This window comes from Erpetoichthys calabaricus, chromosome 3 (genome assembly GCF_900747795.2).
Source record: "Erpetoichthys calabaricus chromosome 3, fErpCal1.3, whole genome shotgun sequence".
In the NCBI taxonomy this organism is placed as follows: Eukaryota; Metazoa; Chordata; class Cladistia; order Polypteriformes; family Polypteridae; genus Erpetoichthys; species Erpetoichthys calabaricus.
In genome coordinates this window covers 209,476,315-209,491,383 of record NC_041396.2, presented here as the reverse complement: position 1 = coordinate 209,491,383, position 15,069 = coordinate 209,476,315, and the positions used below count along the sequence as shown (strand labels likewise).

The window sequence follows — 15,069 nt, the reverse complement described above, 5'->3', positions numbered from 1 at the left end:
AGGGTTAACTGGAGGTGATTGCCAGCATTTTTTATGTTTGAGCACCACCGTGCCCCTGTTGCTTTTGAAATTAAAAAGAGTTGGCCGGTTTCCAGGCATCAACTGGATGATAACATACATACCTACAAGACTTGCAAGACAAGCACATTAGTGAATCTTCATTGTTTGTTCATTTATTTTTATTTTTAAAGTTGTGTTTTTTTTTATTATAAACTGCTCAAAAAAATTTAAGGAACACTTTGAAAACACATCAGATCTCAATGGGAAAAAAAATCCTGCTGGATATCTATACTGATATGGACTGGGTAATGTGTTAGGAACGAAAGGATGGCACATTGTGTGATGGAAATGAAAATTATCAACCTACAGAGGGCTGAATTCAAAGACACCCCGAAAGTCAAAGTGAAAAAATGATGTGGCAGGATAGTCCAACTCCAAATCATACTCAGTAGTTTGTATGGCCCCCACATGCTTGTATGCATGGCTGACAACGTCACGACATTCTCCTAATCAGAAGACGGATGGTGTCCTGGGGGATCTCCTCCCAGATCCTGACCAGAGCATCACTGAACTCCTGGACACTCTGAGCTGCAACCTGGAGGCATTGGATGGACTGAAACATAATCTCCCAGAGGTGTTCTATTGGTTTTAGGTCAGGTGAGTGTGGGGGCCAGTTAATGGTATCAATTCCTTCATCTTCCAGGAACTGCCTGGATACTCTCACCACATGAGTCCGGGCATTGTCGTGCACCAGGAGGAACCCAGGACCCACTGCACCAGCATAGCTTCTGACAATGGGTCCAACGATTTCATCCCAATACCTAATGGCAGTCAAGGTGCCGTTGTCTAGCCTGTAGAGGTCTGTGTATCCTTCCATGGATATGCCTCCCCAGACCATCACTGACCCACCACCAAACCGGTCATGCTGAACAAGCATCATAATGTTCTCCACGGCTTCTCGAGACCCTTTCACGTCTGTCACATGTGCTCAGGGTGAATCTGCCCTCATCTGTGAAAAGTGTAGGGTGCAAGTGGTGGACCTCCCAATTCTGGTATTCTACGGCAAATGCCAATCGAGCTCCACAGTGCCAGTCAGTGAGCATAGGGCCCACTAGAGGACGTCGTGCCCTCAGGTCACCCTCATAAAGTCTGTTTCTGATTGTTTGGTCAGAGACATTCACAACAGTGACCAGCTGGAGGTCATTTTGTAGGGCTCTGGCAGTGCTCATCCTGTTCCTCCTTGCCCAAAGGAGCAGATACCGGTCCTGCTGATGGGTTAAGGACCTTCTACGACCCTGTCCAGGTCTCCTAGAGTAACCCTCTGTCTCCTGGAATCTCCTCCATGCCCTTGAGACTGTGCTGGGAGACACAGCAAACCTTCTGGCAATGGCACATATTGATGTGCCATCCTGGAGAAGTTGGACTACCTGTGCAACCTCTGTAAGGTCCAGGTATCACCTCATGCTACCAGTAGTGACACTGACTGTAGCCAAATGCAAAACTAGTGAAAAAGCAAAAGATCAGAAAAGATGAGGAGGGCAAAATGTCAGTGGCCTCCACCTGTTAAACCATTCCTGTTTTGCATTGTTGCCCCTCTAGTGCACCTGTTGTTAATTTCATTAACACCAAAGCAGCTGAAACTAATTAACAACCCCCTCTGCCACTTAACTGACCAGATCAATATCCCAGAAGTTTCATTCACTTGATGCTTCTTCTTCTTCTTTCAGCTGCTCCCGTTAGGGGTTGCCACAGTGGATCATCTTCTTCCATATCTTTCTGTCCTCTGCATCTTGTTCTGTCACACCCATCACCTGGATGTCCTCTCTCACCACATCCATAAACCTTCGCTTAGGCCTTCCTCTTTTCCTCTTCCCTGGCTGCTGTATCCTTAGCATCCTCCTCCCAATACACCAAGCATCTCTCCTCTGCACATGTCCAAACCAACACAATCTCGCCTCTCTGACTTTGTCTCCCAACCGTCCAACTTGAGCTGACCCTCTAATGTACTCATTTCTAATCTTATCCATCCTCGTCACACCCAGTGCAAATCTTAGCATCTTTAACTCTGCTACCTCCAGTGCTGTTTCCTGCTTTCTAGCCAGTGCCACCGTCTCCAACCCATATAACATAGCTGGTCTCACTGCCGTCCTGTAGACCTTCCCTTTCACTCTTGCTGATACCCGTCTGTCACAAATTACTCCTGACACTCTTCTCCACCCATTCCACCCTGCCCGCACTCTCTTCTTCACCTCTCTTTCACAATCCCCATTACTCTGTACTATTGATCCCAAGTATTTAAACTCATCCACCTTCGCCAGCTCTACTGCCTGCATCCTCACCATCCCACTGACCTGCCTCTCATTTACACACATGTATTCTGTCTTGTTCCTACTGACATTCCTCTCCTCTCTAGAGCATATCTCCACCTCTCCAGGGTCTCCTCAACCTGCTCCCTACTATCACTACAGATCACAATATCATCAGCAAACATCATAGTCCACGGGGACTCCTGTCTAATCTTGTCTGTCAACCTGTCCATCACCATTGCAAATAAGAAAGGGCTCAGAGCCGATCCCTGATGTAATCCCACCTCCAACTTGAATGCATCCATCACTCCTACAGCAAGACCTCGCCACTGTCATACTTTCCTTGTACATATCCTGTACAACTCTTATGTACTTCTCTGTCACTCCCGACTTCCTCATACAATATCACAGGTCCTCTTGAGGCACCCTGTCATATGCTTTCTCCAGGTCCACAAAGACACAATGCAACTCCTTCTGGCCTTCTCTAAACTTCTCCATCAACATTCTCAGAGCAAATATTGCATCTGTGGTGCTCTTTCTCGGCATGAAACCATACTGCTGCTCACTAATCATCGCCTCACTTCTTAACCTAGCTTCCACTACCTCTTTCCCATAATTTCATGCTGTGGCTCATCAATTTTATTCCCCTGTAGTTACTGCAATCCTGCACATCCCCCTTATTCTTAAATATTGGCACCAGTACACTTCTTCACCACTCCTCAGGCATCCTCACACTTTCCAAGATTTCATTAAACAATCTGGTTAAAAACTCCACTGCCATCTCTCCTAAACACCTCCATGCTTCCATAGGGTATGTCATCTGGACCAACAGCCTTTCCATTTTTCATCCTCTTCATAGCTGTCCTTACTTCCTCCTTGCTAATCCGTTGCACTTCCTGATTCACAATCTCCACATCATTCAACCTCTTCTCTTTCTCTCGTTCTCTTTATTCATCAGCCTCTCAAGGTACTCTTTCCATCTGCTCAACAAACTCTCCTCGCTTGCGAGTACATTTCCATCTTTATCCTTTGTCACCCTAACCTGCTGCACATCTTTCCCAGCTCGGTCCCTCTGTCTAGTCAATCGGTACAGGTCCTTTTCTCCCTCCTTAGTGTCCAACCTCTCATACAACTCATCATACGCCTTTTCTTTAGCCATTGCCACCTCTCTCTTCACCTTGCACCTTATCTCCTTGTGCTCTTGTCTACTTTCTGCATCTCTCTGACTATCCCAATTCTTCTTTGCCATCCTCTTCCTCTGTATACTCTCCTGTATTTCCTCATTCCACCACCAGGTTTCCTTTTCCCCCTTCCTCTTTCCAGATGTCACACCAAGCACCCTTCTTGCTGTCACCTTTACTACATCTGCTGTAGTTTCCCAGCTGTCTGGTAACTCTTCACTGACACCCAGTGCCTGTCTCACCTCCTCCCTAAACTCAACCTTGCAGTCTTCCTTTTTCAGCTTCCACCATTTGATCCTTGGCTCTTCCCTCACTCTCTTTCTCTTCCTGATTTCCAGCATCATCCTACAGACCACCATCCTATGCTGCAGTGTTCTCTCCAGAATTTTTTTCCAGCTGGGTGGCATTAGAAGCTGGGTGGGGCGGGACGGGGATATTTGGTGGTGGGGAAAATTAAATGTGCACTATTTTTATTAGTTAATTATTATTAATTATTTTCCAATGCTCAATATGACTTCCTTTTTTAAGGTTTGACACTTGTGCCAGAATATTTGTATTAAATTTAAGAAGTATCCAATTCAGGATCCTGCAACCCTAACAAAAAATTTTAAATAACAATTGTTATGAACATAAACCAAGAGGCAGTAAGTATTGTCTCTGTCGGGAAGAAAAGTGGAAAACAATGAAAAAAAGTATGGTAAACCTAATGAAGAAAAATATTCTTCAAAGCCAACTTGCATATGCAGAAGGTGTCTTCAGTTAAATATTTATTCTTCTTTTCTTCCTAGAGGCCCAGTTGTCTGCAGCTTTCCCATAATCAAAGTCCCCGGGATCTGGGCCCTCCAAGGAGATCAGCATGAGATTATTTAGCGTGCTTTGATTTCTCAAACATGTCTTGATCCTTTTAAGGGCAGAAAGCTCCCTTTCACATTCAGCTGTGCTCACTGGGATCACTAGCCCAATATGAGCTAGTTTGGCTAAATTTGGAAACGACTCTTTGAGCTCTGATGTCGTTGCATTTTTAGTAAAATCTGTTTTGGACTGAAGTGTTTGTATGATTGACTTCTGATCATTTTTGACGCAACTGTCCATTCTTGCCTGCTACTTTCATATTTTAAAATTGGAGGGCTACCATTTTTGGAGTAATGATCGAAAAGAATTTCAGCAAACTCGCTTGAATCGTGAGTTTCTGCATTGAAAACTTTTGAAAAGCTGCAAGTAATTGGCATGTCAGGGAATCTTGCATCTAGGTGCTTGACAACTGTCTCTAGGTATTTATCATATATTGCAGTTTTGAATGACATTACATCACTCTGTGTATAAACAATGTGGAGATCTGACCATTCTTCTGCCAGAAAATGCCAGACAATGATGAAGGCTTTGAAAATATCTCCTAGGAGTGTTTTTCAACTCCATGATGGACAATTTTATGGCGAGCAAAATTGGCTCAATTTTGGTAAGATTGACATCTTGCCTTTGCCAAGCCTTAGATAAGTTGGACAAGAAATTTAATACGTCTGAAAGCATCATCAAAGAAGAAACAAAATTGTACCTTTTAATACATCTGCTTAATCCTTCAGCTGTGATGTCATTTCATTCAGTGGCCTCTCTTTCTAGAGCAGCTATGACACTCATCATACACTGTCATGGTGACTGTACTGCAAAGTCATGAGGCAGCCATCTAGTGTCACTGGCCATTTTCAGCTTAATCTGGGGAATGTTCAGAATATTTTGAATTTCAATTAAACCAGCCATCCTAACTGAAGAATTTTGGAAGAAATAGAACAGCTGCCTTAAGATATCATTCAGTTTTGTTAAATAAGGTACAGCAGCTGCTGCTTGGGCACTTGCATGGGCGAATCGATGGTTTACACAGTGGCAGTTGACCAAGAGTCAACTTTGTTTTATCTTTAAGCAGTTTTACCACACCTGTCTGTTATCCCAATCATAACAGCCACTCTATCTGATCCTAGTCCAACCAGATTAGCAGTTTTCAAGACTAGAGTATCCATAGTCTCACTCAGAGTGTTGGTTATAGTCTCCGCTTTGCCATCAATCATATTAAGGGTTTATACAAAACTAATTCTGACCTCTTTAGTGACCTGGCAAACATATTTAATGTAAATAATTAATTGTTTTACAACTGAGATGTCTGTGGTTTCATCACATATGATACTGAAAAAATTTTCAGTATGTATATCAGTATGTTAGATTTTATTTCTGATGCTAAAACATCCAGCAGCTCTTGCATTATTCTTTCAGTGGTGGAATGTGCATTTTTACCAACACTGAGATGTTGTAAAAAGGAACAACCCATTTCTTCACAGTGTTCCAACAGCTTTTCAAACAATGTTGTATGTGGCAACTCATTTTTGGCCAACCAATACATGGATCTTAAAGCTCCCACAAAGGTATCTCTATGTGAGTTATTTAACACAGATACAGATCTTTCAATTTGACCGATTCCAGTTTGCTCTAGTACACGCTTTCGTAAAAGGTCAGCAGAAGACTCAGTGTGCGTTTTACTTTTTTCATGGTCCAGCAAGCTTTCTTTTGGAATTCTCATGCATGGCACGTTTACCCAAGGTAATTCTCTCCTTGGGGGTGTTTGTTTGAATATTTCATGCACAATGAGCACCACATACCATTTTCTTTGACCATTAGTCAATCAAAATCTTTAAACCATTGTTTGTTTATGCCGGATAAGCGGTGCTTAGATTTATCAATTGGCAGAGTGTGTGCTGAAGAGATTTCCCCTGATGGACCAGCTTCTGCAATGTCTTTGTCTGAAATTGCCACATGAGGAGTTGACGCTGCACCTTCATTAGTTTGTGGTGTCTCTTTTCTGAAATAACTGAGCAGTGTTGTTTTCTGAACACTTTTTTTGCTCATGTTGGTAAAACGTTTGGAAAAAATTAAAAGTACCTATGAATAAGACTTTTGAGGGGGAAAGTGAGAGCCTGTTGGATATTCAATGCACACTTGCACTACGGCAGGGCAAGATATGAACAAAAAAAGGAATGGCGGATGGGTCACTTTAACAAAACTACGGAAGCGTATTAGGGCCACGGTGAAGAAGAAAAAATACGGGCACAGTGATGAAAAAAACTATATGTCGAGAATAAAGTTGACATGTTACCTTTATTCTCGACATTTCCACTTTATTCTCGCCGTTTATGTCTAGATTAAAGTCGACATTTCCACTTTATTCTCATAGTTTATTTTCTCATTAAAGTAGAATGTCGTAAACTAAACTTAATCTTAAAATCAATGTTTAATTTACTACATTTTCTCAAACCCCATCATAAGGTAATGTAGTACATTAAATGCTTTGTGTTTTTCTTAAACTGACTTCCTCTTGCACTGAGGAGGCACAGGGAGGGATCGCCTAACAGAATGCATTCACTTGATGATATTCCTGCTCTCTGAACATTTACAATGCTAAATAGCTGATATCATTTTCATGATGAAATGCATTAAAGCAGGTATTAAACATGCGCGGTGGTGTGGCGGTAGTGCTGCTCCCTTGCAGTAAGGGGTCCCCAGGTGTACGTTCAGTGTAGAGATCTTTATGGCAGGTGCGACGAGGCTCCAAAAAACTGGATGTATGAATGGGTATCGCACAGGTTTAACTTAAATATTGTGTAAATGTTGGGTTTGTGATCTGGTGGTCGGAGACACGAACACAGAATTCAATGGATGTTCTTCTGAGCGGGCTTTCTTTATTGCATGTGTGCTGTCTCTATCTGACGTCCCAAAACCCCAATTCCTATCCTTCCTTTTTCTTTCTCCACATAACCAATCACCACACGATAACACAAAGCATTTCATGCGCTACATAATTTATGACGGGGTTTGAGAAAATCTAGTAAATTAAATATTCATTTTAAGATGGTTTAGTTCAGGGGTAGGCAATGTCGGTCCTGGAGTGCCACAGTATGTGCAGTTTTTTGTTCCAACCCAGTTCCTTAACGAGAATTATTGCTGATGAAGCGCTATTAGCATGTACAGCCTCCTGTCGCCTGCCCACCTCTCCATACTTCTTGCTACTGTAATTAAGCTGCTCCGCCCCCGCTATTACTATGTACACCCCCCTCTCAACAGCCCACCTCCCCATACTCTTTGATTGTGAACTCCGCTCCGCCTCGTCCCCGCTATTAGCTTTAGTACCGAGTGATCGGCAACATCCTGTCCCGCGCCTCTCTCCTCGCAGCTTGCGATCCTGCTTCTAAAATATTTGCCCACCTGCCTGCTCATCCTTGCCATCACTGCAGATCATTAGATCTGCGGTTGTCATCTCACAATGTCTGCGAGATGACAGACGGGCGCTCAACTAACTTAGCCGGGCGCTCAAAGACACTAGGGAGAACACTGTGCTGCTTAACTACACTTTCCCCTGCCACCACTTTGCAGTCTTCAATCTCCTTCAGATCAACTCTTCTGCATAAGATGTAATCTACCTGTGTGCATCTTCCTCCACTCTTGTACGTAACCCTATGCTCCTCCCTCTTCTTAAAATACGTATTCACCACAGCCATGTCCATCCTTTTGGCAAATTCCACTATCTTCTGGCCTTCTTCATTCCTCTCCTTGACACCATACCTACCCATCACCTCCTCCTCTCCACTGTTCCCTTCACCAACATGCCCGCAACAATCCGCTTGATGCTATACAGTACTGTCATTATAAAGTGTTCCTTTAATTTGAAGTTTGGTTTGAAACTGTTGTCATCTGGTCATATTTTAACTCACAACGTATACAGGACTTTATATTGGCATAATTTTAATATGTTCAATCATTGAAGTGTGTGCTTATGTATGCAAATATTTTAAAGTTTAGTTAGAAATACTTGTAAGTTCTGTTCTGAGGCTGTAGTTGGTGATGAATATAGAAGAATAATTTGAGTTAAACTGACCAGAATGTCTTATTCTGCTTTTCACTCTTGCAAATGGCTTTTCCTCAGCCCTTGATTGTTGCTTTAAAGAGAAGTGGAGTTCAGTTTTGAACTGTGTGCATATATCTTCACTGCCATTTCTTATGTTTGTTGAATTTTAATGTAATGTGGAGATGGCGCTTGATGCATTTACACTGCTGCACAAACTGCATACAGCACTCGACTGCAAACCGCTTTAAAAGCTGTCAGTTCTCAAGTACAGGGAGTGCATGAAAGACCATACATATATGAGATACATTTTAGATATACAGTATATTGATACTCCTTTTTAGGTTCCACATTGCTACAGATTTTTCATGTATGTTTATCTAAGGTTATTTTGAAGAAATATCTTGCCATTCCCATAGAGTATTTACCATTGTTGATGCTTTTAGGACAGGACTGGTCCCAATTTGCATTGTGCTCAAGTATACCCATTACTTTTTATCTTTTGTTGGATTTTGCATCGCAGGTGGAATCTACTCATCATATTCTGACTGCAGCACAAATAGTGTATGCAACTTCCAACTGCTTTACAAGCTGTCAGATATCAAGCCCACATTGCTATAGAAAAAATATTATTTTAGCAAGACACTGACACTTGCTTTCAAATCTTACACACCCACTGAGTGCTATTTCTGTCTATCTGCTAATCCAAAACTAAAGTAAAGCAATAATATGTCATAGGAAAGGTCTGTCATTTAAATTTTACTAGTTAATTTTTTTTTTAACATTCAGTATCAAGCTATTGAAGGCTGCAACTTTTACTCACTATGCTAAATGATGAAGGGATCTTTGTATTTTTAGACCCCACCAGTTTGCTGCCTGCTTGTGAATCTTGAAAAAATAGCTACACCTGGGAAATGTATCTTTCATTTTCTCTCCTAAAAAATAGGAAACCCCTGGCTACATGGAATTATTATTATGTGAAACAATTAGTGCAATAACAAAATTGATATGCCTTCGCAGTTTTAAAGACTTTCAAAACTGAAATAGTCCTTCTGATTTGAACAGAATTTTGTATTTATACCAGAATATGTATATTTTTAAGAGTTAAATATAAGACATATTAGTTTCTTTAGTAGTAATGAACTACCTAGAAAAAGTGCATTATTAAAGAATTGTATTGTTTGCTTGTTTTCAGCTTGCAGCTGTATTTAGGTACAGGTATTTACTTATAACTTTACAAAAAGAAATAGTTGCCTAACATTTTTTTAATCACAACTTTACAAATAAGAAGATCTGTTGAATTATTATATGAACCTGCATATAATACAATTACTGTTATGTTTACAGTGGTAAAGGTAAGATGTCTAATAATCAACATCAACTGTTTTGATGGTACTATAATTATTTCACTTGAAGAATGTGAGGTGTTATTATTATTATTTTTTTGTTTGAGTGGATGCATACTTATAATAAATGTGTTATAATTACACTTTTTTTTCCATCTAGGTTTTGGTGGGAAAATGAAGGTATATTTACTGAAAGTCAGAGAAGTGAACTTGCAAAGCATTCGCTGTCTCGTGTAATGTGTGATAACAGTGGAGTCAATGAAGTGCCAGGGGACTCTTTTCTGTTATCACAGTATCCTAAAGATTTTATTTCATGTGATATTATATCAAGCATGAACTTGAATGTGTGGAAGGAAAGTAATGTTCAAGGTATGTTTCATAAAAGGTAAGCCATGTCTGTGTTCTCTTCAGGAGTATTAGAGTATAAAAAGGGCCATGTGGTTAATACTTCAGCACTTAAAAGTTCCATTTATAATGGATTTTCTGAGGGATTATAAAACATGTTATAGGCTTCCTTATGAATAACTACATACTGCACAGAAAAATATGTATTATTTATACTCTATAATCTATTTTATAATGTAATTTTTTATAATCTATAAAATCACACTGATAAGCTTTAATCGTGATTAGCTGCTGCATCATTGTTGTGTTTTAGCTATTATTATAGTCCAAGAGAAAACTCTCATTCTTCTCATCATTAGTAACACATTGATGTAAAATGCAAATTATTATTTACAAATAAATATTTTTATTTTTGCTGAATACAATACAATACAACTGATTGTGTCTATAATGCTCTTAACCGAGTGCAGGCCTTCGGGGCTTTTACTCACACTCATTATATCATTTGTTCGAGCAAACTTACAATATTCATAATTACTAATATGGTAGAAGATACTGCTGTCTTCCCCCTTAAACTTAGCCTATCAAACCATCTTCTCTAATGTTCCATAAATATTTGAATACACTTCTGGGTCTTGCTTATAATCTTCAGAAAGTGGAAATATAGTGTAATGCTCTATTCATGTCCATGTGCTCAATACCCATAGTCAGCATTTTGGAATATCTTGACAATGTTATCTCAATTTGTAAATGAAAGAAACAAACTGACAAATCCCTTTTTTATAAACTCCATTAGCAGCTCTCTTGCTGCATCACCCTATGAAATACTTCATCCCCATTTACTTCCAGTTTGTTCAGCTTCAGGCAATGAAATGGGATTTTCAGCCACACAGATCAAGAAATGGTGCAGGGTGAAGGAAGAGCCCTGCTGTTATAGTCTGTGGACCTGAAGGGAAGGAGTCAGTTGTCTTCATTGGGCCTGAGTTTTGAGTGGAAAAAGAAAGAACACAGTCAGCAATCACACCCCCTCGTTTCCCAAGGCGGCAGAGGTTACCTCTGACGAGCCTGGTAGTTGACCCTTTAACATGCATACATGACAATGGTATTGACACGTTTCCTTTTATCTCACTGATGGGTCCAGAGAGGGAGTCATGGGTTGACATCAAACTTACAATTAAAAAAACTGAAAAAAAACAACGTAGTTTAATTATCATTTACAATCTTTAGCAAGATCCCAAACTATTCTTTGAGTTTGGCCCATACAAAGTCGTTATAAAGTCATATTTCACATTGAAGCAATTGTATGTATATATGTGCCCTGAAATTGAGTGGCATCTCTTCTAAGATAATTTTCTAAGTTGTGCCCAATGTCCCAGGATAGGTACCAATTTCTGAAACTTAATTAGCAGGTGTTAAAGTGGATGAATGAATAGATGGTACCTGTTGTGATCTGGGCATCCCAAAAGGACAGGTACAAAAAACACTTCCAAGGTTGCCCACTAGAGGGGGGAAACACCATCAAAATATCAGGACTAGAAACAACAAGGGTCTAAACAAATCTTAATATAGTAAAAGGTTTATTTTTACCAAAAGGCTGTGCAAGCCCCAAAGCTCTGAAGAGCACAAAGGAAACGCCTGGAAAGGCAAGGCAATACACAATAAAAAAAGTCCCAAAACAGAATCCAAAAATCAAGGTTGAAAAAAGAACAGGGGTTCAGAAATAACAATAAATACATTCCCAATCTGAAATCCACAGGCACGATCAAAAAACAAAGCAAGTGTTCAAAAATCCAGAAAATCACAAAACAGCAAACTCACAATAACTCTCTTCAATGAACCGCAAGGAACTATAGGAGGCCCTCCCTTAAATAGGGTAAATGACCATTCCTAGCAGTGATTGGCAGGTAGCCCCACCCCTTGGGGAGCCACCCACAAAACACAAGGGTGTCCCTTTCCCAACACATACACAGTAAAATGAACAAAAGAAACATTAATGCTAATTAATACTAACAGAAACTCAACTGTGAATTCCAGCCAGAGGGAACATGATGGCTGAAACATGAAACATTCTTTCACAATAGGAAAAGAGGTACAGTATATAGTACAGGACAAACCATGCAACATAAAGGACTAAATGAAGGTGCCAACTGCCTGATTCCTTTTTCAAATGAACTTCCCCCACCTCACAAAGCTCTTCTCATTACTTCTGATTACTTTAGCTGCTTACTTTACATTGCTCTTTGGCTAGCCATTCAGAATGCTGGTGTGGCCAGCTGGCATCTCTGCCTGGAGAAACAGCTTTCTCATTTTTTGATATCATGCTTCATATGTGAGTGAACAATTTTACTTTGATAGGGAGGATAAAATGTTGCTGGCTGTGAGTAGCTGCAGTGTGCATGATGACTGATTGAGTGATGATGTGGCTACAGCCTAGCTCTAGAACTCTTTAAAGCTAAAATACAATGAAAATCTAAGTTTTTAAAAGATATACTGATGTGATAAGGGGAATGAATGAGCTATGCTTAAATTTGATTAGAGGCTTTGGACAAAATTACCATAAAAGATTTCTTATCCATTCTATTTTTAACCATTCAATTTAATAAGTGTGTGGGTGGTTTTCTCGGGGTGTCAGTGAATCACAAGACATATAGATTGTGGTCAGGCGATGGAAAGACAGACTGGAATCAGTCAAAATTTTGGGACGCCAACCAGGCTGTCCCATTTATTCGTTGCCACATGAAGCAAACTGAACAAAAAAAAAGAAACAAAAAACGTGCAGATGCACTGCTCACCAGTCCGGGGATCCCCCTATACAGGAGGATCACGTTGCGTGCTCTGCTTTATGGCTTGTTCTGGCTATCTAAAAGACACCTCTCTTTAGGCTGTCGTCCTTTATGACAAAACCACCAGAAGGAGCGGGCTAGGTGCCCTTATTGGTGGGTTTCTCTGAGCTGTGAGGGAAAAAGAGAAACAGGACAAAGTCAGTGGCAGCACCCCCACCTTGTCTTGGCAGGTTATTACATACCTTTACCAAGCCCTTGGAGGAGTCCTCCGATGCCCATGCATGACAAGATGTACACACTTATACCCATACTCATACTAGACCAGTTTAAAGTCACACATTTAACAATTTAACCTATTACATTCAGCTGTGGTATATTAGAAAAACATGTACCAGGAGAAAAACTCATGTGGACGTAAGGAGAACTTGCAGATTCAGAAGACTGTGGTCACGCTGTAGCTTGAACACAGTCTTATTGAGCTGAGAGACAGCAGTTCCATTCACCATGCCATCCTTTAATGTAAACAAAAAAAAATTGCAATGCCACGTATTACCATTTGATATTACACAGGCCAGTTATGACAGGTAAACCATTCAGTGAAGTCAATCATCTACCCACATTTTTGAACTGTGCCTCACCAACATAATATAGCTAAAAAGCTGGAACACACAAATCTGATGGCCCAGGCCAGAAATGTAGCCATTGTATTACTCTGCACCGATTCTGTACCGATTTGTAACCTTTGTCACCGATTCTGTTCATAACTTTTATGGACAGAAGTTCTAGGCGCAGCCAGGGCGTTGAGGGGGTCCGGTTTGGTGGACTCAGGATTGGGTCACTGCTTTTTGCAGATGATGTTGTCCTGTTTGTTTCATCAGGCCGTGATCTTCAGCTCTCTCTGGATCGGTTCGCAGCCAAGTGTGAAGCGGTTGGGATGGGAATCAGCACCTCCAAATCCGAGACCATGGTCCTCAGCCAGAAAAGGGTGGAGTGCCCTCTCAGGGTTGGTAGCGAGATCCTGCCCCAAGTGGAGGAGTTCAAGTATCTCAGGGTCTTGTTCACGAGTGAGGGAAGAATGGAGCGTGAGATTGACAGGCGGATCGGTGCGGCGTCCGCAGTGATACGGGCTCTGCATCGGTCTGTCGTGGTGAAAAAGGAGCTGAGCCGCAAGGTGAAGCTCTCAATTTACCAGTCGATCTATGTTCCTACCCTCACCTATGGTCATGAGCTATGGGTAGTGACCGAAAGAAAGAGATTGCGAATACAAGCGGCTGAAATGAGTTTCCTCCGCAGGGTGTCTGGGCTTTTCCTTAAAGATAGGGTGAGAAGCTCAGTCATCCGGGAGGGGCTCAGAATAGAGCCGCTGCTCCTCCGCATCGAGAGGAGTCAGATGAGGTGGCTCGGGCATCTGATCAGGATGCCTCCTGGACGCCTCCCTGGTGAGGTGTTCCGGGCATGTCTAACCGGGAGGAGGCCCGGGGAAGACCCAGGACACGCTGGAAGGACTATGTCTCTCGGCTGGCCTGGGAACGCCTTGGGATTCTCCCAGAAGAGCTAGAAGAAGTGGCTGGGGAGAGGGAAGTCTGGGCATCTCTGCTCAAGCTGCTGCTCCCGCGACCCGACCTCGGATAAGCGGAAGAGGATGGATGGATGGATGGATGATCATTTATGAGTTATTATTGACAAGATAATATTTTGTCTCCATTCCATTGCAGTGGGAGTATGTGGATCACCCAGAGAAATAGAAAATGGAGACTATACATTTTGCCCAAATTCTTCCCACGAGGTTGTTTCCTATTCGTGTTTTGCTGGTTACCGATTAGAAGGACATGAAGAAATAACATGCACAAAAAGTGGATGGAGTCATGATCCTCCTGTATGCGTAGGCAAGTTATAGTTTACTGTGTCAAAATATGTTTAAAATGCAAATCAATGCCTTTTTCTGAAAACTTAGAAGTTTTCCTAAAAGTAAGTTTAAATTTGTTTTTTACATTTTTTCTCAAGTAAGCCTGCACAAACATGCAATTACAGTGTTATTTATATGTACTGAATTTAGAAATGTGATGTCTTAAAGTGAATTTTAAATTAGAATAAAATGAATAAATGTGAAACAAAAAACTTCTTCTTCTTCTTCTTTAGGCTACTTCTGTTATGGGTTGCCACAGCGGATCATCTTTTTCCATATCTTCCTGTCTTCTGTATCTTGCTCTGTCGTACCCATCACCT

At 41.2% G+C, this 15,069-nt stretch overlaps 1 protein-coding gene across 1 annotated transcript in view; it reads left to right on the top strand.

Moving 5' to 3' along the window:
- tpo (thyroid peroxidase) overlaps window positions 1-14,762 on the top strand; it is a 54,318-nt gene extending 39,556 nt beyond the window's left edge. The window contains exons 11-12 of the mRNA XM_051924733.1: window positions 9,876-10,084; window positions 14,559-14,762. Of these exons, the coding sequence (XP_051780693.1) occupies window positions 9,876-10,084; window positions 14,559-14,740 (391 nt within the window). The 3' untranslated portion in view covers window positions 14,741-14,762. The remainder of the gene's footprint in view (window positions 1-9,875; window positions 10,085-14,558) is intronic.
- The last annotated feature ends 307 nt before the right edge of the window (window positions 14,763-15,069 follow it).